This window comes from Centruroides vittatus, unplaced genomic scaffold, assembly GCF_030686945.1.
Source record: "Centruroides vittatus isolate TY-2023 unplaced genomic scaffold, ASM3068694v2 scaffold_654, whole genome shotgun sequence".
Classification (NCBI taxonomy): Eukaryota; Metazoa; Arthropoda; class Arachnida; order Scorpiones; family Buthidae; genus Centruroides; species Centruroides vittatus.
The window spans coordinates 35,954-62,712 of NW_027122714.1; the positions used below are offsets into that span (position 1 = coordinate 35,954).

Below are 26,759 nucleotides of genomic sequence, written 5' to 3' on the forward strand. Positions count from 1 at the left end.
CAAAATTGACCAGGAAAATTACTTCAAAAATGGAACAAAAATCTATTTTTTCAAAATGATTAGAATAAAGTTTTGTTGTTGTTTTTTTCTTACTAATTCAGTCTAAAAATTAAAATAGAAAAGAGCTTGCGTTTGAACTCCATACTCTCCATTTTGTGATTATTTAATTTTACAATCTATGGTCTGGAAGGATTGGAAGAAAAGAATTCATCTGGGAACACCGGTTGAGAAGTGCTGGTTTGTTATTTCATATTACGACGTCTTGCTATCAATTACTTTTTTTATTAAAATATTTTGATAAATTAAATAACTATAAATAATATATAAAGATATCATTTGCCAAGAGTTGTTTATAAATTACAAAAAGCATGGTATATGTTGTGAAGTGATGCAAAAAGTCAGGATTGCACTGGAAAAATGAAGCTGTTAGTAGTATATAAATATTATACATGGTGTTTTATAATTAAAGTTTCACTATGAAATGGGCCATAAAATGAAAACTACTGGACAGAATGTTATCAAACTTGGTAATAGTGTATAGGACATCGTGGGATTTTATTTCCCGTGAAAAAAAATTAGTTCAAAAACTCACCACCAATGGGAAATGGCACTGTCTGCAATATTGTTAAACAAAATAAGACATGAAGACATCGGTTGAAAATGTTTTTAATTGTTTCTAAAACATGTTACGAAACATCTTCGATGTGGCATCCACCATTTTCTGAAAGCAAGTTAAATTCCTCCTGATATGCTAAGAGCTACTGTTGAGAACACAGTAATGTGATTTAACTTGCTTTCAGAAAGCCACATTGAACATGCTTTGTAACACATTTTAGAAACAATTAAAAACGTTTTCAACCGATGCCTTCATGTCTTATTTTGTTTAACAATATTGCAGACAGTGCCATTTCCCGTTAGTGGTGAGTTTTTGAACTTTTTTCGCAGGAAATAAAATCCCATGACGTCCTGTAAACTATTACCAAGTTTGATAACGTTCTGCCTAGTATTTTCATTTTATGGCCATTTCAAAGTGGAACTTTTATTATAAACACCCTGTATATATAAAAGATACCTTCATAAAATATTTTACAAAAATTATGTCAACATTTCATATTTTGTATCTATTTCTTAAATCACAATCCTTTACACTGTTTAATACAAATATTTTAAAATTTATTTTTTAAGTAGATTACATTTGCACAACAACTTGTAATCAAGTAATGCTAAATTATACAGTAGAGCATTGATTGTCTGAATACTGATCAACATCAGTTAACCGAAAGCATTCCAGTCAGCAAATTCAAATTTTCACTGGTGCTGTTGTGTTGTAACTCTCCCCCCCTCCTGCCAACCTAAACTGTAGACCTACGTTAATGTACTACTTTATGTAAGGTATGTATTTGTAAGATGTGTGATACAAAATATATACAGTTCAGTTTTGTATTTAATATATATTTTTTTTTTTTTGTAAATGATCAATTATCTGAACAACCCAGTCCTGAATTGTTTTGGATAATCAATGCTCTACTTTATTTGAAAGTTTACTGCATTTGTGACTTTTAAAATCATATAACAATTACTTTGGTTCACTGACACTTATTGTCTTCACTTTATTGTCCATGTACATTGGTTTTTTTTAATTTTTTGTCATTTTTAGCCAAACAAGATGATGTAAATACAATAGTTAACGTTTTCAATTGGGTTATAACTTGATGCTAAATGCACAGATATTTAATTTTATCATCATTTACATTTACTTAGTGATATGTTTGATTTATTTAATGAGTTAAATTCTAGTATCAGATTAGTTTAAAAATGAATAAGATTAACTGTCTTTTTATTTTTTAAAAAAAAGAAGAATTAACCATATTCAACTGTTTTTCTCAGTTTCAACTTAACGTTCTGTAACTTGTATTACAAATAAAAAATTTTCAATTTTAAAAATAGGCCACGACGATATAATACAATAAAGAAAAAATATATTTCTCTGTACAGACAATACATACATAATGTGTCTTTAAAACTATACGTCTTTTCTCACACAGTTGAGGGATAAGACAATTCCCAGGCGGAGTCAACCTTTTTTTTTTTTTTTTTTTTTTTGAGGCTTCTCATCCTCCTAGAAATGTAAAACAGTCCAAAACTTCCCTCTAGCAGTGGCAGCACAATTAAAAAATAATTTACAATTTTAAAAATAGGCCAGGACGATATAATTACAATAAAGGCCGTGGAATTGTCTTATCCCTCAACTGCATGAGAAAGGACATATAGTTTTAAAGACACATTATGTATGTATTGTCTGCAAAGAGAAATATATTTTTTCATTATTGTAAAAAATTTTCATGTTTGTTATTGTTATATTTAAATTTTTGGGCTTAAAAATAGATCTTAAGTTATTTTTTTACTTCCATAAAAGAGAAATGCTCCAACTGCACAAAAAAAAGATCTGTGCTATTTATAGGGAAGCTGCTATCAATGTGTCTGTGAAAAGTGGTTTGAGGTTCTGTATGGAGAAATTTTCAGTAGAAAATGCAGTATAGTCTGGAAGTTGTTGTTGATAATTCAACAGAATCTACATTATGCCACGAAGGAAATTGCAGAAGTGTTACTGCTTGCTTGAGTATCAGTTGTTGGTCATTTACACAATTTAGGATAGATATTATGCTACAATGGTTGGGTACCACATCAATTGAGAGAAATCTGATAGTCAGAATATGTGATCTGTGTTGAAACATAACCAGATAGTCCCTTTTTGAAGTGAGTAATTACTGGTGACGGAAAATGGATTATTTATGATAATGTGCAGCAATGAAACATTTGGATGTTTTCATGTATTTTAGCATAGTTGGGGTTTTCACTCATTTTTTATACATGTTTATTATTCATTCTTATGAAGATATATGACAATCCTTAGATTTGTTCTCTACTTATACTAATGTGATTATGGACCATAATGTTATGGCTTTGGAAAAATGCTAATGAGTAAGATTTAAAAAGATTCAAAAATTATGCCTAAACAGGATTTTAAAATAATTCATAAAGCAATCTTCATTTATTTGTAAAAGAAAATATATCAGGTGGCACAATTGTAGTTTACAGAATAAATATAATATAAATTCTACTTTACGAAGGTACCAAATTTTTCACATGGAAGTACAGTGATACCTTGGTTTTTGTTGATAATCCATCCGAAAACAATCGGCAAAATCCGAAACTGACAAAAACTGAGGCAATTATTTCCATATGAATCAATGTAAATCCAATTAATTCATTCTAGACACTCAAAATACATACCAAAAACACATTTTATAGAGAATTAATATAGCATTAAATACTAAAAGCAATAAGAAATTAACGTAAAAGACTAATTAGCATAAAGATAAAAGCATTAAGATGAAAGCAATGGAATTGTTCGGCTAGACACGTGGGGTAATGGCTTGTCTTGTAGAAGCTAGTTGGACTCTAGCCTATATCGCCCCTGTGGTAAACTGTGATGTAATTGTCATGTAATAGTAGTAGTATGGATTTATGATGGTCGTATCAAGAGGAATAATACCTTCTGGGAAATCTGTTTAAGGGTAACTGGCCCCTATTCAGGCATTACAGACATGGAGAAAACCCGGAAAACTTCACATGGCCAGGTTCATGTCGCAGGTTTGCGCCTGTTTTGGCAAAGTGCAAACCTGTGACCGAACTTCCAGTGTTCAGGGAACAGAACTGTTGGCCAATGGTGGGCCGTTGCAGGGTAATGTTCACACAACAAGAAATAATGCCACACTGTGCCAGAAAATGTGTGGGCTGCCCTTTGTTTTTGCAAAATTAGCAGCGAGGTCACTTGAGCATGTTGACGAAATTTGAGGCAATTCGCCGAAACCAACGATAACCAAGGTTAACGAAAACCGATATATTACTGTACTTACTAGACACTGGATATGAGAATTAAAAAAAAAAAAATGTGATAAAATCAAAAACTGAATCATAATTGTCTAGCAGAAAAGCTCATTGCTGAAAGATACCGAAATTTTATGCAACAAAGCCTACATTAATTAACTATATACAAACTTCTGATGCAAACCAGAAGTCACATTATTTTAATTCAAAACTTCCCTGAAAGGAGTTAATAGACTGCACGACTCTGTTGTTAAAGGAAAAGTATAATGTATTGCAAGTCACTATTAATTTGAGGTGGATAGTGCATAAAGTGAAATAAATTAAAAATTGCAGCCAGGCATTGTGATGTGACAATAAGTAATTGCTTTTTATTTATATGACTTACAACTTGATGCAATGCTAGAATCAAGGAAACTAAAAATATTTAATTTTAGCTTCAAGTCTGTCTTTTTAAACTATAATCTATTATTTATTATTTTTCCAAAGAATTACAAAGTTAAAGTAATATATGAATAATCCTTCATAAATTGCATTTTATAAAAATTTTTTTCGTTTTTCACTGCTTCAAAAACCTGGGTCATCCTATACACGCAAGTGAAAGGATCCTTTGCATTTTTGCAATAATTTTTGTTAACCGTGTAGGCCATTATAGCAGAGTGCTATCGAGGTCAAGGTGAATGGCTTTTATAGAGAGGGTCAAAAATAGCTGGTCACTTAGCAATGATTATAAATGTAGTTATTTCATATTTGTTAAATTGGTATTTTTGATATTTGTACATTCTGAATCATTAAGAATAAACTTTTTCCTGTCACATACATTATAATCTTTTGGTTTTGCTACATGGGTATCAGGTGCGTGGAAAGGCATTCTTCAAAAGCTGATAGCAGTCATTCAGGAAATACTGCATTTTAAATTCACTCGACGGATCAGAGGACGATGCTTTCTGGAGTAAAAGTGAAAAAGAAGAGAATTGTAATGAAGCTTTGGAGGGCTAGTCCAAGTGGACAATAAGTGATAACGTCGAGAAAACATGGTTGTTTGCCTTAATATGTGCATTTGACTCATTCGTGATTAAACGAAATAAAATTAGAATTGTGTTAATAAATCTAATTTTCTGTATTTTGATCTTTAAAGTCTCACCTCGTCTTATATGCGAGTAAATATGGTATTTTACGTATAACGTTTATTCAAAGAAATTATACAATATACATTTTAAGAAGTGTGAATCATCATTTCTTCTAACATGGAATGATACAACCTAAAATACGAATTCAATTTGCAGAAAACAAAAAAAATCACAGATAATAGCATGATGGAGCATGAGTGCAAAATCCAGGACTTTCCTCTTCTTGTCACTCATTATGCGAGGTTTCATTAGTTTTTATTTTAAAATAGAGTTCTCTACAAAGAATGATTCCATTTTTAGTTCTTGAAATTATGTTAATTATTATCAGAGAACGTAATGCACACTAAAACATTGGAAAACTGTTTGCGTCTGCCTATTACAATTTCTCAGTGCCTGCAGCTCATGTCATGTATGCATCAGACCAATACTCAAATTCTTCTGCGCTTGCTGCAGCCTATCCATCGTCACTCCTTTCACGGCACCACAGTTCTATATCTCCTGCAGATTACTGGTGCTGCATAACAATGAATGATTCTGACTTTCTAGTAGGCCTATAGGTTTTTGCTTCTGTGTTGTAGATTTGCCATTTTTGTTTACGACACTTCCTAGAGGTAATAGAAAAGATGTTCGAATGCAGACTGGAGACAAAACTCGGCAGTTGGTGTATATTGTATACTTCGTGGATAATGATTATTATAATTTGAAATGTTAACATTCTTTTTGGAAGACCCTATATATATTATAATTATTTTTATTTCCTGTTTTTCTTTTATGAAAAACTTTTTATGATATTTATTTTGTATTGATCCTACATTCCTATAATAAGATAAGTTATTTTTAATTAATTTTTTAAAAAATCCATTTAGCTACTAATAGAAGACATGTCAAAGTATTACAGGAAAAACACTAATTTTTTTTTTCAAATGTTTTATTTCTTATTTTTACTTTCTTCTTATTAAGCTTATCTATTGTTAAGCTTGTAAGCATCTATTTATTATATAATAACCCTTCCTTTCATATTTCACTTGTGGCATTTCTTTATTGTTTCTTTGACATTTTATTTATTTCTCTATTTTTAAGAACTTTCCTTATTTCGAAACCAGGAAACAATTGTTACAAACTTAAACAGAGTGATAAAAGTACTTCTCAATTTAATTATTTATATTATGAATACAATTTTGTTATCTGTTTATTATTATTTTTTAAAATAGTAATAAGATCTAGATCCTAAAAAGGATAAGAGGGACAGTAATTAGTTACATGTGTCAGTAGGTCAAGTAATTAAAGACATACAAAAGAAATTTTGAATTCTTAACGAGTCTGAAACACAAGTGTAAAGAAACATGATTAAATCAAAGTTCATAGTCTAAAACAAGGCTTCTTAAACTGTGGGTCATGACCCTAAACGAGATCATGTAATTGAACGTAGGGAGTTGTCAGAAATTTAACAATGGTAAAAGTTTTGTACCACGTATTTATGCAAAGCTACATTATTGGCACTCATGACTATAAAATCAAAATGCTGGTCAACTCCAAAAAACATCAAAGATGCCATGAGTCCTGCAGTATCGAATGTTTCGCCAAGATTTAATTCTTTATGTTAAAGTTAGTAATGAACAAAGCTGAGTACTTTTACTACTGTTTTCGTCTGTAACGGACATCATTAGATACAATACGTGCAACGTAGAACTAAACAAATTAAAATTTGATTTTTCAAACAAATTAATTTGTTCCTTTAGTTCTCCATTATTTGTATTTTACCTGAAGATGTCTGTTACAGACAAAAATGTTAATAAAAGTACGATTTTCAGTTAATTTTTGCTGGTTTTGGGTGTGTTTGTCTTCGTTTACATAATATTAAACTTTTATTAATTGTATTCAACTTTGTTAAAAATTCAGGAACAGCTATTTCTAATAAAAATTACTTATTTATTACTCTCCCTCTTTCAGTTAGAATTACCTGATATTTATCATAATAAAATTTGTTACGGGAATTATTTAAAAGTTCTTTCACTTTGCCACTGTTGCATTTTCCCATTGCGTTAATAATCGATGTATTGCACATCAGAATTTTTTTTGCTGTGTACTTGCATATAAATATTTACATGTCATCTAGATCATTTCAGTTGACTTAGGACAGTTGTTATTATTAGCTAATAGTTCTTAAAATAATATACTATGTAAATGTTGGATAAATTTATTAGCAATTTGAATAAATTGTACATTTATTGAAAAATTAATTTATTGTTCACATTAATATGCATACGTCATCTCGTTAGACAGTTTGTTTTACTGAAAAATTGATTATTACTTTTTTTAACAATTTATTTATTATACTAAACAAACAAGTAAACAAATGCCTAAATCAATCTGTTTACCTGTTTAATTACATGCCTCATAAAAACAATAAATGTATTTTGTAGAAAAAAATGCAAATTATGGAATATTTGATGAACTATATTTACTGAGTTAATTGTTAACTGATTACTGCTGTTACGCCATAACTTTCTTCTTAGAAATTAATAATAGGCATCTCATTTTATGGAGGTTTTTTAACATACCTATTAAGTGAAGAAGCAAATGTATGATGTGTGTATATTATACTTATAATTTATGAAACTTGAAGTTATCAATTCAAGTCGAATTAGTAATTTAAACATTTTATAATTTTCCAAATTTGATAAACAGAATTATCAAATTACGAACGAGTGTCGATAATGCTTTAAAATAAAGAAGTGATAAAAATATTGTCTTAAATATTTTAAAGCTAATAAAAATGATGCAAAAAATCAAAAAAGTACATTTGTTTACAAATGATATTCACCTTGTTTGGAGCCAACTTTCATATTCCAAGGTCATATTCATTTCTCTTACTATTTACAATGATTGTATTATTTGCCTTAGAGGAAATTAAATCTATTGTTTATATTTAGAGAAATTTGATTTTTGCTGTTTAATTATAACTTATATTTTTACAACAAAATCAGCTAAAATAGTAATTTTAAGCAAGGTGTTTACAAAATATATAAAGATGCAGACAGAAATGCATGTTTGCTCGAGTTATCGTTTATTTTAATCGTGTAGTATGTCACGGTCATGACTGTATAACTGTTACGAGCATAGTCTTAATCAATATAGCTATATATGCAGTTAAAAAATTGTATGTCAATAATTTTATTTCTTAGCTTAGTTAGAGAATTTTTAAGTATTTAAGTAATTGAGATTTCAAATTTAATGAAAAGTATTTAAATACCATAGGGGGTTGATCATACAAAATAATCAGTGACGAACAGTTTCAAATAACTGGGTTTTTTTTGTCTGGATAACCAGTCATACCTGATAGGGAAAGAATAAAAAGATAAATAGTTTTAAAAAAAAATTAAAATTGAAGACTAAGTCTATCAGAAAACGATCACTGCTAATTTGCTTTCACTGTTCCGGAGTACAGCATTTGATGACTGGCCTTTCTTTGTAGGTTGCTTTGATAGTTTAATTAAAGTAAAAATATTAATTTTAGCACAATAGTAAAAAAAAAAGGTTAAGGCATAAAAATTTAATGTGTATGAATGATAAATAAGAATAAAAAAATTGTATAGTGTATAAAAAACAAACACTAGTCTTTTAATTGCCATCTACAGCATACCGATGAAACTTTGAAATCAAAATACATAATGGTAACATTAATATTAAATAGAGTACAATATGTGTAACTCTGCCAAATCCCCGGCTTGCTCAGTTCTCATGACCAAATATTCTGCTTTGGGTTGCATCTCTAACCGTGTCGGCTGTGTTTCTAAGCATTTGATGCATTAGAAACCTGTGACTCATTAATATGCATTTCCGTTTGTACTTAGATAATAAATAAAACCAGTTTAGGATGGTTTCTTATTATTTGTAACTCAATCACTTCATTGGAAGAAATCAATTATTTGTAATTCAGTTGTTTCTAATAAAGCAATTGAATTACAAATAATGTGCAACTGTTTCAATCTCGTTTTTACTATAATTTAAAATATTTCTCATTTTACTGATTTTTTTTGGGCCACCCTATTTATAATTATAGTAAAAAAAGGAATAAATTAAATTAAAATATTTAGGTGTGTGAATCTGTTACTTAGAATGTAAGGATAGCCATATTTTGAGAACTAAAAGTAGCAGTTGCATTAAATGTTTTTGTTCAGAATTAAAATAGTTTCTCTCTTACATAGAAATAGCATATTTATTAGGTATTTGTACAAATATTTCTGTAATTTTTTAATCATTTGCTTTAGACTTTGATATAGAAAAGTGTGCTATAAAAGTATATGATGCATGCCCGATTGCATGCAACAAGATACATGTTGAAATCATTCATTGATCGTTGTTGTGTCTATCATTCCACAGCCTTTTTTTTTGTTTTTATGTTGTCAAATAGATTTTATCTCTAGGTCAGTTTCACAAGACCTTCAGTTTATAGTTTAATAAACAATTGTTATTGAACTGTACAAACTATTAATGTACTTGAATGACTATTATTCCGAACTGTAATTATTATAGAGAATTGGAAATATTGAGAATTGTATGCACAATTTGAATTTTACTATTTATTAAATGTTTAAGTTAAAAAATTCAATATTGAATTTATTATTGTCAAAAAATAATATAATTCTTTTCATTTAGCTGATTCTACTACATTATTTTAAAATTTTCATCGTGTATAAATAGAAATATTTTCTCTTGTAACAAGTTTTCTTTATGACTGATTAAACAATTTGATTTGATGAATTATATTTATTTATGCATTTTTATTTTGAGACTTTATTAAATGTTCTTCCAGACATTGATCAACATGGCCTATTGCTGTTTAATCCTTGTTGGAAAAGTGATTCAGACGTTGGTGTTTGGAGAACTAAGGGTGTCGGAACAACAGGTAAATTTTTGTTCTTTTTCAATCTGTTACAAGTACACTATAGTATATTATTACTTGGATATTTTCAAACAATATTTGATCATAAGTGGCTTTAGAAATGACATCTGTAGAGTAATGTAACTCTTAAAAGATGATTTTTTTTTGTATGTAATTATAATAAACATTACAATTATAGGAATTCATATATATTTACATTTTGTTAAAGATGTATGACAGTACAACACCAAGCCGATGGCTTCATAAAAGCAATATGCGGGGATGTAGCCAGAAATTTAAGTGTGATCACCCCATGGCCGATGGCTTACCTAACTTAATATATGTACTGTACTGTACTTAGGCTACCATAAAAAAAGTAATAGCCCACAGTCACTTGCAACATGTTATTGTGCAAAGAGTTGCCATACTGACATGGATGCACATGTCATATGCAAGCCAAATGCCAACCATTGATATTGACATGTGTTTACTTTTAAACTCCAGTGGGGCAGAGTGGTATGTAAGAACCAGAGCACTAGGTATATAAGAGCTTCAGTAAGGGAAATGCCACTCATGCTATTCTTTGTGGCTACATCCTTGGATGTTATAAAACTGTCATGAGTTAACTTTCATTTATATCAATGGTTCCCAAATCTTGGAATTTGTGACAAAGGTCCAGAGGTTTTGTACTAAAAATCATGTAATGTTACCAAATATTTCTAAATTGTATTTGAAGAAACTAGTCTAGAAACATATCAAAATTTGAAATTCATTTGCTTTTATATTAATGTAAAAAATTTTCCTAGAACAGGTCAACTATCTCATATCTGAAATTCCAAAAACCAAAGTGTTATTTATGGAATGTGGAGAGTCACTAGTCTGCACAACAATGGTCATTTACAAGTCAGACATGTCTCTGCTGTTAACAAATATTTTGTTCAGTTTTAGGTGATTATTCAATATACATAAGAACATTACTTTTCATAACAAATGAAGATCTTGGAACAAACTATGTCAAAAATGATTTGAAAAGTGCTTGTCCTGAGGATTTAGGATAAGAGAATGTTGACCTCTATTTCATTAAATACGTATAATTATAGTAGGACTCTGCCATATGCAGACTTGCCATATGTGGTTTCAAGTTTATGCTTTTTAACAATCCAAAAAAAGAAATATAAATAAAATAAAAATTCTTTTTTAAAAAAAATGTAGATCTATAAATTCTCACTGTTTCTGCATGTCTGCCTCTGTCTTTTCTTAATGTCAAGAATGGATAGATGAAGTTGAGACCAAATATGGAAAGCATAGGGTCAGGAGACCCAATTAACTATATATGAACTGCTGGTTCAGACCAGATGTCATGTGATTTGAATTGAAAAATTTTCCCAGAACAGAGTTACATGGATGACCGGCTCGACTCTGTTATCAGGAAAAATATGATGTACAAGGACAAGACACTACTAATTGGAGGTGGATAGTGCATTTTTTAAATTAAATAAATTAAAAATTGCAACCTGGCATTGTGTCAATGTCACAATAATTTTTGCTTGTTGCACCTTAAATTCTCACCAGTTTTTAAAGGGAAGTCTTGTAGCATCTCGCTCATTCTTATTCTGAGGTGTTACTCTGACTTGTTTTGTTCTAAATGCTGGGGTTCACATCAGTCTTTGGTAACATGTCATGTCTCCATGATATCATTACTTCCCTGTTTCACATATGCTAATTACTTCTCAAACATGGCTCTAAAACATATGGATAGTGATGCTGGTAGCTATGATAAGCCAAAGAAAGGCCATAAAATGTCTACTTTAGATGAAAAAAATTAAAATTTTAAATTTAGTGTGAGAAGAAAAAGTTGTCTGTTGAAAATTTACAGTATCATACTGTTAATATACCATTTATTTGCCTTATCTATGTTTAAAAAAAACATGTGTGATAGGCATTATACTTAATAATTAATAGAATTTGCTATTTTATGTGAATTTCCACTTATGTAAGCTGTCTTGGAACACAATGGTCACATGTTGCAGGTCCCTATCATATACATGTATAACAGAGTTTGTGAAATAAATACTTCTCCACAATATAATTCTTTTTTAATTCTTTATTAAATTTTTTTTTCAGCACATCAAAGATAAATTTTGGAATTTTATTTTCTACAAGTTTATTTTCATTTTTGGCGTTATGAATGTCCAGTTTATGGGAGAAGTTATTTTATGGTGCAGCTGGTTTACTGTATTGGGCTTCCTACATCTACTTGCACAACTTTGTAAAGATAGGTTTGAATATGTAAGTATAAAAGTATTTAAATTTTTTTTCTTTATTATTCATTTTATACATTGAAGATACTGTAATTAAAGTTTTCTTATTTCTTTACCAAAAACTACTAATTGGATAGCTTTTTAATAAGTCATTTTCTCTATTGAAGCATTGGAGTAAAATAATCTGTCCCAAAATACAGAATGGTGATTTTGTACTCGATTAAAGAATTAATTAAATATTCAATTATTTCACGTTTTTATTAGTTTTCTTGTTATCAATACTAATAATCAGATACAAAATTTTTGTATGTATGTGTAATTTGTGTAGTATTACCATTTTCCTGTAATGCTTGAAGGATTTTTTACCAGTATACCTTGAATGAAAGATTGTCTGTATTAATCATGGCTGTTTTTAGAAACAATATCTTATAAATCAACAAATCAATGAACATTTCTTGATTTAAAGGATATTGTTTGATCGGCAAAACAAATTTTGTGTTTACATGCAAAGTAAACTTAATTTTTGTTAATCTCTCCATACTATATATAAAAGGAACAAATTAATGATGTTTTATCTCAATTTAATTGACTTCTGTTTATTAGATTTCAGATAAGATTTTTTTTTATGGAAAATTTCTAATTATGATATATTGAGGTTTAATTTTGGCACTACAAAGAGGAAAAAATTGTGTATTTTGTGAATTAAACTGTATTTTTTCCCCTGGAGTTTTGGTAAATTTGAGATGAAGTGAATGAGTTTGCAGCCCAACAAAGATCATAAGTGATTTTTCAAATATCTTTTTATGAACATTTTGATAAATCAGACCTCCCTTTCTCTTCTGTTAAAGTTTATTTTTCTAAAAGGGAATTATTGTCTGCATGTATGTGTTTAAAAATAAAATGAACTTTAGAATGGCCTTTTGTAAGACACAAGGAAAAAAATATATATCTTGATATTATACATCACTGTATAATACAAAATAGAATTATATACAAGGTCTTCCAAAAAGAATTCTACAATTTTAAGTTATTGTAACTATGCTAATTATTGTCCAAGAACATTGTAATGTACACTAAAACATTGGAAATCTGTCCAAATTTCACACTTGTTCATTACGATTTCTCGTGTGCACTTTGGCACACATCAGACAGATACTCAAATTCTTCCTGTACTTGCTACAGCATACCTGTTGTCATTCCTCCCACCACAGCCACAATTCTACAAATGCTGCAGATTACTCACAATGCACGAGTTATTCTGATTTTCTACAATAGATTTTTGCCTTCAGAAAACACAAAATGCATTCAATGTTGCAGAATTGTTATTTTCCTTTATGGCACTTCCTAGAGATAGTAAATGACAAGACAGGAGGCAAAACTCTGACAATTATTCTATCAGTTGGTCCATGTCGCATACTTCTTGGATAATAATTAACATAATTATGATAATTTAAAATGGTAGCTTTCATTTCGGAAGACCATGTATATGTAAATGTAATGAAAAATGTAATTATTATGGGAATGATATAATACAGATCAGAATTATATATATAAAAATGTATCTAAATTATGATTTTTCTTTAGCTTTCTTTTTCACCAACTACTCCAAAGTGGACACACATCCGTCTCTTAGCACTTCTCTCCTGTATATTATTAATCTTCTCCAGCCTTTTTGGAATTTGTGTCATGGTCGGATTTCATGCAGGAATTAATACTTTTGCTTTTATGGCCACAGAGGTAAGTAAAAATATATTTCTTTGACATAACCTATCCTGATAGATTTAATTTGAATGTACTGTTAAAAGATTGGATTACTTTAGGATTAATGTAGATCAAATTTTTGCTTTTAAACACTTTTATCTTTGAAAAAGTTTCTGATTGAAAGAAAAACTTGTTAGGATATCAAAATCTACCTCATAAACAGCTTGTTATCAATAAATAAGTCAAGAGATACTGTTTACTTTAATGACAAAGAAATATGCAAACACAATACAACTAAAAAATTGCTAGAATTGATACTTTCTACAAAATAAATTTACTATCGCCAGACCAAAAATTAGAGTGCAACAAGAGTTCTGAATGATAGTAAATTTGTTTTAATAAAATAATTTTAAAACTATTTAAATTAATAAGTTATGATTTCTAAAACTTGTTATTGGAAAGTAAAATTTTGAAATATATTTTAATTAAATGACAAATGTTTCAAATTATTTACAAATGAATATTAATTATAAGTGAAACTAGTTAGCGTCTAGACTTAGTCAGTTCAATAATTTTATTAAAATTGGATATGTGGTGGTTTAAAAAGTTTGGATTTTTAAGGAAGTTGGAAATATTTGTTTAGTTTTCTCATATTTTTTTACAACATTTTTAAATTCAGTAATTTTTAATCTACAACTTACAATCGTAGTTAGTACCGTTATCATTTTAAAATGCTGCTTCTGGAAAATTATAATTCATAAAATTATATAGGAAAAAATATTGTTTTTGTACAGATTATCTTTAATTTTTGCAATTTTAAAATAATTTTATAGTCTAAAAACTTTTTTTTAATATTAAAAAATATTTTATCTGTAAAAGGTTAATTGGTACTTAGCTTTTATTCAAGTAATTCGTAATTCAGTTCGTTGTCCTAAGTTGCCAAATTGACTGTAAATTTCTTATGTCATAAGGAATTATGACATAAGAACTAAAAAATTATTTTAAATACACTTAAATAAATTTTTTTGTTTTATTATATTTTAATACATTTTTTGTGTTTAATCAAAAACATGTCAAATATAAATCAATATTTAAAGCATTTTGTTTTTTCTAGTGTGCATTGGTCACACTGAGAACACTATATGTAATTATTATGTGAGTATGGATTTTTTTTATTTATATATAGAATTTAATTAAAATACTTTTATATAAAAATAGAATAAATTTTCTTTACAGTTATGCCATTCATTTATGGGACATTAATCATGAAGGTGTTTGGGAAAGAAGAGCTACTTATGTTTATTACACTGAATTGATTTTTGAATTGACTGCTTTAGTAATTGATTTTTTCCATCATCTTCATATGTTGGTAAGTATTTTTGTCTGTGTTTGATAACTAACTATGATAATAGTTTGAAACTATGAAAAAAATTTTTTTCTAGTTGTGGGGAAATATATTCTTATCAATGGCAAGCTTAGTTATATGTATGCAGTTGAGATATCTTCTCTATGAGATTAAACGGCGTATTAAACGTCATAAAAATTACTTGAGAGTCGTGAAACACATGGAAGCAAAGTAAGTTTATTATGTATTGATTTCTTGCTTTTTATTTTATTGTGGATTCTTTTAATGAAGAATTAAAATTTTATTATAAAATTGCATCTTTCCTTTCTGCTGATGCTCTCTCTTGAATGAAAAGTCTAGCATTTTTGAAGGGGAAAAAAGAGCTTAGAAGTTTATAATAAAACTATTATATGATTAACAATTTTGCCATTAAACTGCCAAATATAATGAATTGATTTTATCTTTTTGTTCTATATGGATTTATTCCTATTAAAATACAAAAAAATATGCAGACTATTTTCTAATTGATTGACATATATCATTTTCAATTTTTTTTCAGTTGAATAGGAAAACTTCTTTCAAGCTTAAGTCTCAGGATTTAGAACTAAATTTTTTATGAGAATTGGAAAATAAGGCACTTTTGAATTCTTAATGAAGTAACAAAGTTCAGATTGTTGACATTTTAATGAGAGCATTGAGCATTATGCTGGTTTATTAAGGAATTACACATGGCAGAATGATAATGAAAATGCCACACTTGAGAAACAACAGTGATGCAGGCCAATTTTCTGCTAATATTGGACTGGATGTGGCTCTTTGTCCATTTCTTAGATCATACTGACATACATTATCAGTTTTAAAAACACTATTAATCTGTCATTTTAATTGAGTTGATAGTTTCATTTATTTAATTTTTAAAATATGTTTTTTCAAAGTGTTAGAAATTAAACCAATATATATTTTTTATTTTAATTAAAAATTTTTCTTCTAATGTAGTTACTTTTAATTAATTAACATTGAATGTTTTGACAATTCATTTTATTTACCCAAGTGAAAAAAATAATCTTTATTATCAATTAATAAATGAATGGATCTAGTTGTGTTCTCTACTACACTGAAAAATTTTATTTACTTTTGTAAATAATAAATGAAACATTTTATTATCAACAGTTCCCGTAACATATGTAAAGTAGATTTATTTAAAATGAAAAATTAATAAATTACATTAAAGATTTGAATCAGTTAAATAAGATTTTAATAGAAATTTATAAAATGTAAATGGCTATGACAAAGTATTCCCACATTCTTTTGAACTTGTAAATTACTGTTTATTATCTACCAAATTATTTAATAACAACATAATAAATCACAGGACTATTACTTTTTACTATGCTAACTGATTAAAATGTTGCTTTAACCTTATAATAAAAAGTGTTTTGAAAAGTATATTCCTGTACAAAACACCGATTTTATGAGGGATTTGTAATAACATATCACTCATTAATTTTCCTTTAGAATTATGAAATTTATTTTAAATATTAATTATATAAGTCTCACAAGTCTACAAGGTTAAAAAAATTAAGTAAACTATTAAATCATTTTAAGTGGCTGATACAAAAAACTGTTATTGAAATATTATAAATGGGACAAATTTTTACTAAATTTAGTTTCCATGAGATATGCTAATATAATCTTACTACTTTCAGATTTCCGATGGCAACTCCTGAAGAAATAGAAGAAAATAGTGACGATTGTGCAATTTGTTGGGATCGCATGGAATTTGCCAGAAAATTGCCCTGTGGCCATCTTTTTCACAAGTAAGCAGGATTATATTATTTGGTTATTTCATTTATTATTTCACTTTATTTTTACACTTACTTTCATTGTAAACCATAGTTCCTGTCTACGATCATGGTTAGAACAAGATACTTCCTGTCCAACGTGTAGAATGGTTCTTAGTGGTGATTCTGATTCAAACAATAGTAACGAAAGAGAACATCACAATAATTTGTTACGTACTTTTGCCGGTCAAGAAGATAATACAAATCGCCCTGGCAATCAAACCACTAACCATTTCTTCCATTTTGATGGTATTTTATGTTTTTTTTTTTATTATTATTTATTCGGAAACAATTTTATTGGGTTTCGTATAAAAAAATTTTTATACTGAGTATTTTTGCCAAGGTTCTCGTTACGTTAGCTGGTTTCCCAGTTTTTCGGTTGAAGTGACTCACACTAGCCTTTTGGGTGAGAGACAAGCGACTGCTATACAAACATCGCAACTTGATAGCATGGTATGAGAACTAAAGTTTAAATTATTAAGTTATTTTATATTTTTAATAAATTTTTTCATTTCTACAAGCTATGTGTTAGATGTTTGTAGTGTGAAAACAAAGATATGATTAATAAATTTCAAAGCCATACTAATTACTATGTCATAATGAATTACGTACACACATTTCCTTGAAAATTTAGTGAATTTCGAACTTTTAAAAAAAAATAATGAGGAAAGGTAGCCAAATGACTGCCTGTCTTTTTAAATAGTATATGTTTAAAATAAAATTAAACCTGTAAGAAATAGCAAAAAATCCTTGATCCAAAGCAGTTTCTAGAAACAAGGAATCGGTTTTAAGCTATTGGGTTTATAGGCTCTAATGTAACAGGTTCCTTATTATTTGATTTTTTATAAAACTGTTAGCTCTTGTTCTGAATTTATCATTAAATCTTAAAGCAGTATAATAACTTTCTGCCATATGAAGAAATTTTTGATTTACTTTTCTGTTTTTCATCTAAATTGTGCTTTAAACAATAATTTCCATTTTACATATATCAAATAGTCTTGTATTTTTAATTCACCTTTTTTATGTTTTGGTTCTTGAAGTAAAATGTAAAGAACATGATTAGCATTGTCTAGAATTTAAGTTTTCAGCAGTTCATTTGTATTCTGAAATATTTTATGTAGCATTCCAATAGCTGTGAAGTATTGTATTTCAAGTTTAATACTTGCAGCAACTAGAAATGTTTAATAGATAATAATGAGAAAGGAGTAAGTAGCAAGAATTTATATATTTTGATAAATTAAAAAATAATTGCACGGTGGTAAGTGCAATTACGTCTTTTGATTTCTTCCAAATGAGCTGGAGATAACAATTAGAAACTATTTCTAGCATCTCTTATCCAAAATTTTCTCATTGAATTGTTTGATACAACAAAGTTTAGAGCTGATTCAGAATAGGAGGAAATATTTTTTCTATTACTATTACATGATAAAAGGAAACAACTTTCTTCAAAAGCTCACAGTGGGGTGGCCAAGTGTTGAGGGATGGAACCTAATGTATCTGGGCAAAACACATCCCAAAAAATTCCTGAGGTTTTTTGACCTGTCTTCATTTGATTCCTAGGACACCGGAGCAGTATGATGTTACCTTAACTACTTGGCCATCCATCTTTCATGACTCTGTTTACATGTTTTTGTGGAATCAGTTACTCACATAACTGGGAGGATTACTGTAAACTGATTTTATGGAGCATATATAAATAATATATGTACAAGAGAATATATAAATAACTCTGTATAATTTACAATAGTCATAAAGTTGGCAAGCTAATCTAACAACAATTAATATTAGAATATTTTGTCACGTGTTTTAAATTACATAAACTATAACAATAGGTATTGTCAGATGTCAAATGAATGCAAAAAGAGAGCAGAGAAGTATGTACTAAACATTATTAAAAATATATGGTACAGGTACTCCTCACTTTACGACCGAGTTCCATTCTGACGACTACATCGTTAAGTGAATTGATCGATAAGCAAGGAGCTTGCGTTGGGAATATAGGATCGTTGCATAATTTGTATAATTTTACAACAAACTTCAAATTTGTTCATAAAAAGACTATTATAGTACGCTATTAGCCTATTATAGTACTATAAGACTATTGCACTTAGTACTATAGTATGCTTGGTGCGCATGTCACCATCTGCCACTGACCGACACTCAAGCTGAGAAAGGGGATTCCCCGAATTGTAAATCGAAACTCGATTGGTCGTAAATGCGAATGGTCATTAAGCAGATAGGTCGTAAAGTGAGGAGTACCTATATAGAATTATAATAATAGTTTCTTAAAATTTGTACAAGACTGCTATATTTTTGATCCAGTTTCATTCACGTTATGAAATTCATGTCCTTAATTAAATCTAGCTGAAAAATTCAAAGTTTACATCTTCAAATTATTGTTCAGATACCGTATATTTTTGCAGATAAGATGAGGTAAAAAATTTTGTCAAAGCTTTATAGTTTTAGCATATATTTGTCCTATAAGATGACCCCAAACTATCAATGGCCTATGAATTTAGTTTAGATCAGCGATCATCATCTGAATAATAATACTGTATAACGTATATGGAATTATGTCCTATTCGTAATTTTTTGAATAAACAAATTTTATTTTCTTACATCTGGCATCACTGCCTTGTGATTGTTGCAAACCTTTGCACTGATTCAGGCATTCAGGGCACCTTGACTATTCAAAAAAATGTCCTATGGGCAATTCTAGTTTTTGGACATACCCCTACTCTCTATTAGTAAATATATACGGTTTGTCCGTTTTTTTATAATGGTTTTAATTTATATAAATTTCAATCTAATTTTTTTTTTGTATCTGTCCTATAAGACAACCCTGGATTTTGGGGGGGCCTTTTTTTATGATTCAACTATCGTCTTATCTGCAGAAATGTACAGTATTTATCAAACATGTATATCGTATCCAAACTGCACCAAAAAAAATATTTTTTAAAGGGTTAAATTACTGTTTCCATACTTCATTAATTATTAATATTCATTAAAAGTAATGAAATTATAAGATACAATTAAAGCTTCAGAATACATAAATGCTAGTGGCTTTCCATAGATTTCTTTATTGCAGAAAGTTTTAATGAATATATTGAAAGCTGACAATTTTACTTTAATTACAAATTATCATAGTAAACATTATCTTACAGACATTGCATTATTTTGGGCTACAAATTAATTAAAATAATTTACTAAAAATAAAATTATTTAAAAATTTATGCAGGACTCTCTCTATACATGTTTGTTTGAATAATTTCTGTGATGAAAGCAGAATAAAGTTTGATTATTGGTCTATAAATTGTGTAGGTTAGCAGGAAAAATTACATATTTTGGGTAATGTACAGTATATGATACATATAAGTAAAAGTGATTTTTACTCTAATATACATATTATTGATTGTATCTGTATATTGCCTGCTATTGTGTAATTATATGCAATATTGCATTGTTGATTTGTAAAAATATGTTCATCTCATCAATTTTACTCACATATGCTAATTGCACAGGGTCAATTAGCATATGTGATATTGCAATTTTAAGTACTGTGTAAGATAATTTTAATAGAATTAATCTAACTTTGATTTTGTACCATAAACATTTGTCTTTTGTGGTTTTTGTTTTTTCAGACATTTGAGTATTTTAAATATTTAAAAACCAAGAAATCTGTCTAATTTTCATTTTGTAAAAATAATTATTCACAAAATGACAGGTGTGCCGTGGCCAGTTTTGATGTTAGACAATTATATTTTGCAACTTAATTTAAATGTATCTATAAGCGAATGCATAATATTAACATTGGATATGATTAATTTATATTTATTTTTCTTTCAAATTTTTACAGCCAGTTTAATCTTGCTATGAGCCCACATAATATATTTAAAAAGTTGGCACCATTGCATACGAATACTTAGATAACTTGTATTACAGAATGATAGTTTTTAATATTTACTCATATTACATAATGTTTGGAAAATGGAATATTTTATTATTTATGATATATAGAAGTGATAACTTTACAATAGTTAATTTTTAATAATAATTCAATAATTTTCGTTTCTAGGCTCGAGAAGTGCAAATGATGTTTCCAAATATGCCATTTGGCCTGATTATGGATGATTTAAGAGTAACCCATTCGGTGGAGCAAACAGTTGAGAATATTCTTGATGAGAGACTTGTTCCTCCGCCGGTAAGTCACTCAAATAGTTTTGCTTTTAAGAGTTTCTTTTGTATTGATTTGACAAACTAATAATTTGAAACTGTAATTAAAATAAATTTTGTAGAACAATATTCAGTATATTTGAACAAAAGAGAGATTCAAATTGTAAATAAAATGGTAAATTGTTTTTGAAAATATTTAGGGAGAGTGATACATAAATTATTTTTCACTTTGATACAAGTAACATCTATATTTGATAATTAGGCAAATTTGCAATATGGAAGTATGTGTCTTTTTCTGTTAGACCACACAACTCCAACTGTATCGTTTAGAAGAATTGAAGGTTTTGATGTTAACGCAATGAAACCTATATGTAAAATAAAGTACATTTAATTAGCCAGACAATATAACTCCTATTTGTATTTTGTTACAATATTTAACACTAGATTGCCTGTGTGACTCATTTTGACTCATTTATGATTTTATTGCTATATATATAGAAAAACTTAAATAATTTTTTTTTAAAACATATGTTGGTTTTTAATAGAATTATGAAATGTATACAAATCCTAATTGCTTCCCCTCCCTACTCCTAGTTCCAAAAATCTGTGTGTGCTATACCTGTTTCGACAGATGAGTCAAATTGACTCATTATATATTTTTAAAGTTGGTTGTTTTACACACATGCAACTTATTTCTTGTGCATAGGAAATTTTTTGTAAACAATCTGATGCGAGAGTTTTCATGTTCAAACTTGTCAATTTACTAGTTAGAAATCTATTGCAAACTTACACATTCAATATTGTGAAATTATTTGTTGCAAGTCTTTTTTGTTGAAGGATTTTATGAAAGCTGATAAAAAATTCTTTGTGTTCTTTCATTTCAATTTATGGCATCGGAGAGAATAGTACATTTTTAGTTAGTAACACAAAAAAAAAATTATAAAATTTATTTATTTATTTATTCAAAGAATTTTTGTATACCAAGGTAATTTCAGAATTTATTTATTAGATGTATTTACATAAATGTAAATAAATATTTTAGTTTTAGATAAGAGCTGCTATTATGGTAAAAGATCTAAGAGATCTTGAATTGCGAAAAAAACTGACTCAAATAAGAGAGAACCAATCAGATATTGAATCTGATGCGGAACTATATGAAATCGAGGATGAAATACAGAATCAAGCTTATAGGATTGAATTTTCGAGTAGTGAAGATGAAGATCTTCATCATTCAGCTCCTAGAAAAAAGAAGAGCTTGTTTTCTATCTGAAAGTGAATCAAGTGCTAGTGATAGTGATTGTTATATAATTCCTGGCAAAAAAAAAAGAGTACAATATATTCCAGATTTTGAAACCGAAAGTGACTTAGACGCTGCAGATAGATCTGATAATGAAGATCAAACTAATTGATCAAATGGCATGAAAACATAGTACCAAAGCAGGCTCTCGCAGATGGTCTCTGCATATTCTATACTATCCTAGATTTAGCAGCAGTCAATGCTTGGGTTTTATATAAAGAGTTCACTGAAGTAAAAATCTCAAGGAAAGAATTTATTTTACAGTTGGCTGAAGAACTTAGTGGTAACTATGACCACAAATCCAAAAATACTTTCATGCCTCTATCTAATATACAGAATATTGAAAAACGGTTGAATTGTCAAGTTCAAGTATCATGCAAAAGAAATAGAAGAGTGTCTGTGCTAAATGTAATAAAAAAAATCTGTGGAAAATGTATTTTAAAAACAGAATATATATATATAAAAATTGTTTTGAATAAATTTTCTTTAAAATAAAATATTATTTTTTTTAAAAAACTTCAGTTTTGATGTTTGAGTTAAATTGACTCATTTCAGCCAAAATAGGTATATACCCAAAATCAGGCAATCTAGTGTTAATGTATTTTATTGTTATAAAGCAGCTCACCTCTTCCAAACTGCAAAAGTTAGATCTGGTGCAAACAGAATATGCTTAAGACATGATTTTTCAGACTATGTAATCAAATTTGCTCCAACATAAATAGTTTGTAAGTTATAATATGTAATTTTTAGTCCTACCTCTTGCTACTACTAACGGTGTTGTCATTGTTGTACTAAGACAGTTTAATCATTCTTATTGTTCCTTAAAGAAAAAGCATGTTTTATCTTATATGATTATCTACAAAAATATACAGTTAAGGTTTTTATTTTATTATAGTAAATAAAAAAAATTGTCTGTGACAAAGGACAGCAGTCGTTATCTAGATATGACTGACCTTGACGATATGAAGCAACAGTGTGACGAATGTGTGTGGGAGTCATATATTTGGCACACTATTAATGGTATTTTTGATTCGTATTAATTTTATTGTTGTGGAAACAAACACCATATGACAATCTTGGATTGTATTAGTAAAGTCACTTACAAGTATTAATTAACAGATGTAATTATGAACAACTACCATCTGTTTCATTACAATCTTAGTAGACATTGTTCATGAAATCAAAAAATTCCTAGAATTCCCTGTTACGTTTTATATTTATCTTTCTTATCAGCAAGTTGATAAATCATGTTTTTAATAAGATTTTTTTTAGTAAAAAATGAAGCAGATTTTTTTTTCTTGCAGAAAGCATACTGCTTGAATTATCATTTTCAGTTTATAATTATACTAATTAATACTTTAAAAAGAATTGAAGAAACTAGTAGGTATGATGAAACAAATGCTTATGTACACAAAATGTCCTGAAGAGTAGTTATGTACATCTGATGCTAGTATGAAACTAGATATAAAATTTAAAAACTTTGTTTGTTTAAGTAAGATAATAGAAGTTTGGTTTTAAAAAACTAGTACATTTGTCATGTATTTTTATATTATTATAACTTGAATAATGTAAATACATAAAATTTATAAAGTTATAAATTTTTAGTTCTGTGTAATAACTTCTATGGAGCTAAATTTATTAGTTTTATATTTTGTGTGTTTTTTTTTAATAATAAAAATGGTTATATTAATTTTTACTTTATGAATTTCAAGTGAAAATCTATAATTAATTTAACCATGTTTGAATCTTATTGTAAATAGGTTTATTACATTTAAAGTTTTAAAGGTTCTCATGTAGTTTTGGATGAGTTCAATAATTAAAACAAAATTATTTAATTTTACTTTTTATTGTTTCAATAAATTATATTTCAATAAAATGTTTGATAAAAAAATAATTTTTTCTTTCAGTCTTCTTTATTTCAAGGAGTTAGAAGCATTTCTCAGACTTCGACTAATCAGGTAAAACAAATCCTTCAACAAGTTGCATAACTTTCCCAGCCATTATGAGATTTTATTTTAAAAATAACTTTTGTATTAATTATAAAATGGCAAAAGCTTAATTTTGAGGGTAGAAATAAAATAATGAAAATAAATTTTAAAAAATTGTAAATGTTAACAAGGAAAATCTTCATTGAGTCCCCACCCAAGATACGGCAAGTGACCATCCTCTATTTCCTCACTCCCTCGACCTTTACCCACCAAAATTTAATAACATCATTGCCTCTTATACGCAGGCTACCATGCCAAATTTTATTTCTTAATCATTATATCCAACTGAGATATAAAATGAAAAGATGCCAACAAATGTCCACAGATTTTTTTTCAGGGGTCTCAAAATGTGGAGATTTTCAAAAAACTTGAAGGATGAAATTTGACACAATTCCAATACTTTTCCTTGTTATGTATACAAAAACAACCGGAAAAGTAAAACAATATTAATTTTCAATTTTTTCTTTAAATGAATGCAGAAAAATTATTAAAATTGAACTGTTTCATATTTAGGAAAATGGAAATGCTCAAGCCATTGCAAGTACTTCAAGAGAATATTTGGAAGCAGCAGATACAGCTGAAAACTTGTCTTTGGTTCCTTACAGAGAAAATTCGTTTGAATCTGCTTGCGAGAATGAGAGGTAAAGTTTTTACATTGTTAAAATCATTGCTGTTATGTAAAGCTTTTAATTATGTATTGAAGGCTTGATTGCTAATGTCTCCCCTTTTTATGAAAATTAGTCAGTTGCAAAATAATACAGTCACTGTTCTTTAAATTTATGTTTATGAAAAATAAGTTTTTAATTCTTTATAGAAATCATAAGAAGTATCTTTTATATTCAACATAATAGGTAGTAGTAATTTCTTTTCTGCAAATGTGTACAATGAAAAAAGAAAAAGGTGGCAATACTGGTTGCAAAATGATAACTACCCTCAGTTTGTAAAAGTTTTTCATTCACGTTACCAAGTTAATGTGCAAATTAAGCAACAAAATATTTCATGAAATCTTCCAGAATAAAATTTAGTTGAAAATGTTCTCAAAGTGTTAAGATAGTTTCATCATGGATTAGGTAAAATGGATATGAAACACTACTATTTTTTTTTTTAACTACAATTCTTTCACAGCTACAAGAGGGCACTAAGTGTGTAAAGCAAAATGGCACCTAGTGAGATGGTGTACATTGCTGTGTATTGTAATAATTTAAAAAGCAAAAGTTTTAGTTTTCTTCTTAAATTATCACCAATTTACTACTAAATAAATATATTTTGTAGAAATATACATCACTAAATAATCTTATAAACAAACAGTGTAATGTTGCGAAAAGTAACATTAATATTTATTCATATTCCCTGAAAACAAGATTCTGAGCAATACATTTAATTTTCTCTCATGACCACTAGAAGACAGCACAAGAAGCAATTATAATGCAATCAAAAGAACTTTTGGTTAATGTTACCCTTGGTGCCAAGATGGCGGCTTGTCTCCGATTCCAGCAAGGAAACAGTGGGATGTACGTTCTAACACTAACCTATTCTAATAAATTACTATAATTATTTGCAGCCAAATTATTAGAATAGGTTAGGTTGGGTTAGGTTAGAACGTACGTTCCACTGTTTCCTTGCTGGAATCGGAGATGAGCCGCCATCTTGGCACCAAGGGTAACATTGACCAAACTTTTGTATCTGTCTTGTCTAATCTGTGAATTCTGAGTTTGAGAATAGAAAAATTCTAGCCTTTAAAGACAAAGAATTATCATCTGAAGAAATAGCAAGATGAATTGATCAGATACTATGAGATGAGGTTCTCTGGTAGACTAAGAAAGCTTATAGGTAGGCAAGAAAGTTGTTGTTGTTGTTGGGAAACTCAATTCTGGTGGACATCTTTTGCACAAATGTCCTGTGATCCCGATATTAATGTTCACAAGTCTGTCTTATCAAGCGTTCGACTGTATTAAAATCTAAAGTACAAGAAGAAGGGAAAAAACCTTGACTCACAGAATAATACAAGAACAGAAGAGTGGTATGGGCAAAAGAATGCATATCTCAGAAGGACAGATAGAGGAGAGCCATCCTCAGTGACAAGAAGAAATTCAACCTAGATGGTCTCGACGGCTTGGCATTTTACTGGCACGATCTTAGAAAAGAGAAACAGATTTCCAAGTGACAGCAGAGAGGATGATCGATGATGTGAGTGGTGTTGGTTATAGTGGTAAAACAAATTTTGCATTCCCTACAGGTCAAACAAAAGCC

The 26,759-nt window shown here is 28.6% G+C and overlaps 1 protein-coding gene across 1 annotated transcript in view; it reads left to right on the forward strand.

Annotated features, from left to right (window-relative positions):
- Nucleotides 1-26,759, forward strand: part of LOC136989534 (E3 ubiquitin-protein ligase AMFR-like) — a 38,540-nt gene that overhangs the window by 8,675 nt on the left and 3,106 nt on the right. Inside the window, exons 2-13 of the mRNA XM_067287733.1 lie at nucleotides 9,835-9,927; nucleotides 12,028-12,192; nucleotides 13,749-13,901; nucleotides 14,980-15,020; nucleotides 15,102-15,234; nucleotides 15,308-15,441; nucleotides 16,917-17,027; nucleotides 17,107-17,300; nucleotides 17,395-17,504; nucleotides 21,127-21,252; nucleotides 24,429-24,479; nucleotides 25,023-25,150. Coding sequence (XP_067143834.1) covers nucleotides 9,835-9,927; nucleotides 12,028-12,192; nucleotides 13,749-13,901; nucleotides 14,980-15,020; nucleotides 15,102-15,234; nucleotides 15,308-15,441; nucleotides 16,917-17,027; nucleotides 17,107-17,300; nucleotides 17,395-17,504; nucleotides 21,127-21,252; nucleotides 24,429-24,479; nucleotides 25,023-25,150 — 1,439 coding nt within the window. The remainder of the gene's footprint in view (nucleotides 1-9,834; nucleotides 9,928-12,027; nucleotides 12,193-13,748; nucleotides 13,902-14,979; nucleotides 15,021-15,101; nucleotides 15,235-15,307; nucleotides 15,442-16,916; nucleotides 17,028-17,106; nucleotides 17,301-17,394; nucleotides 17,505-21,126; nucleotides 21,253-24,428; nucleotides 24,480-25,022; nucleotides 25,151-26,759) is intronic.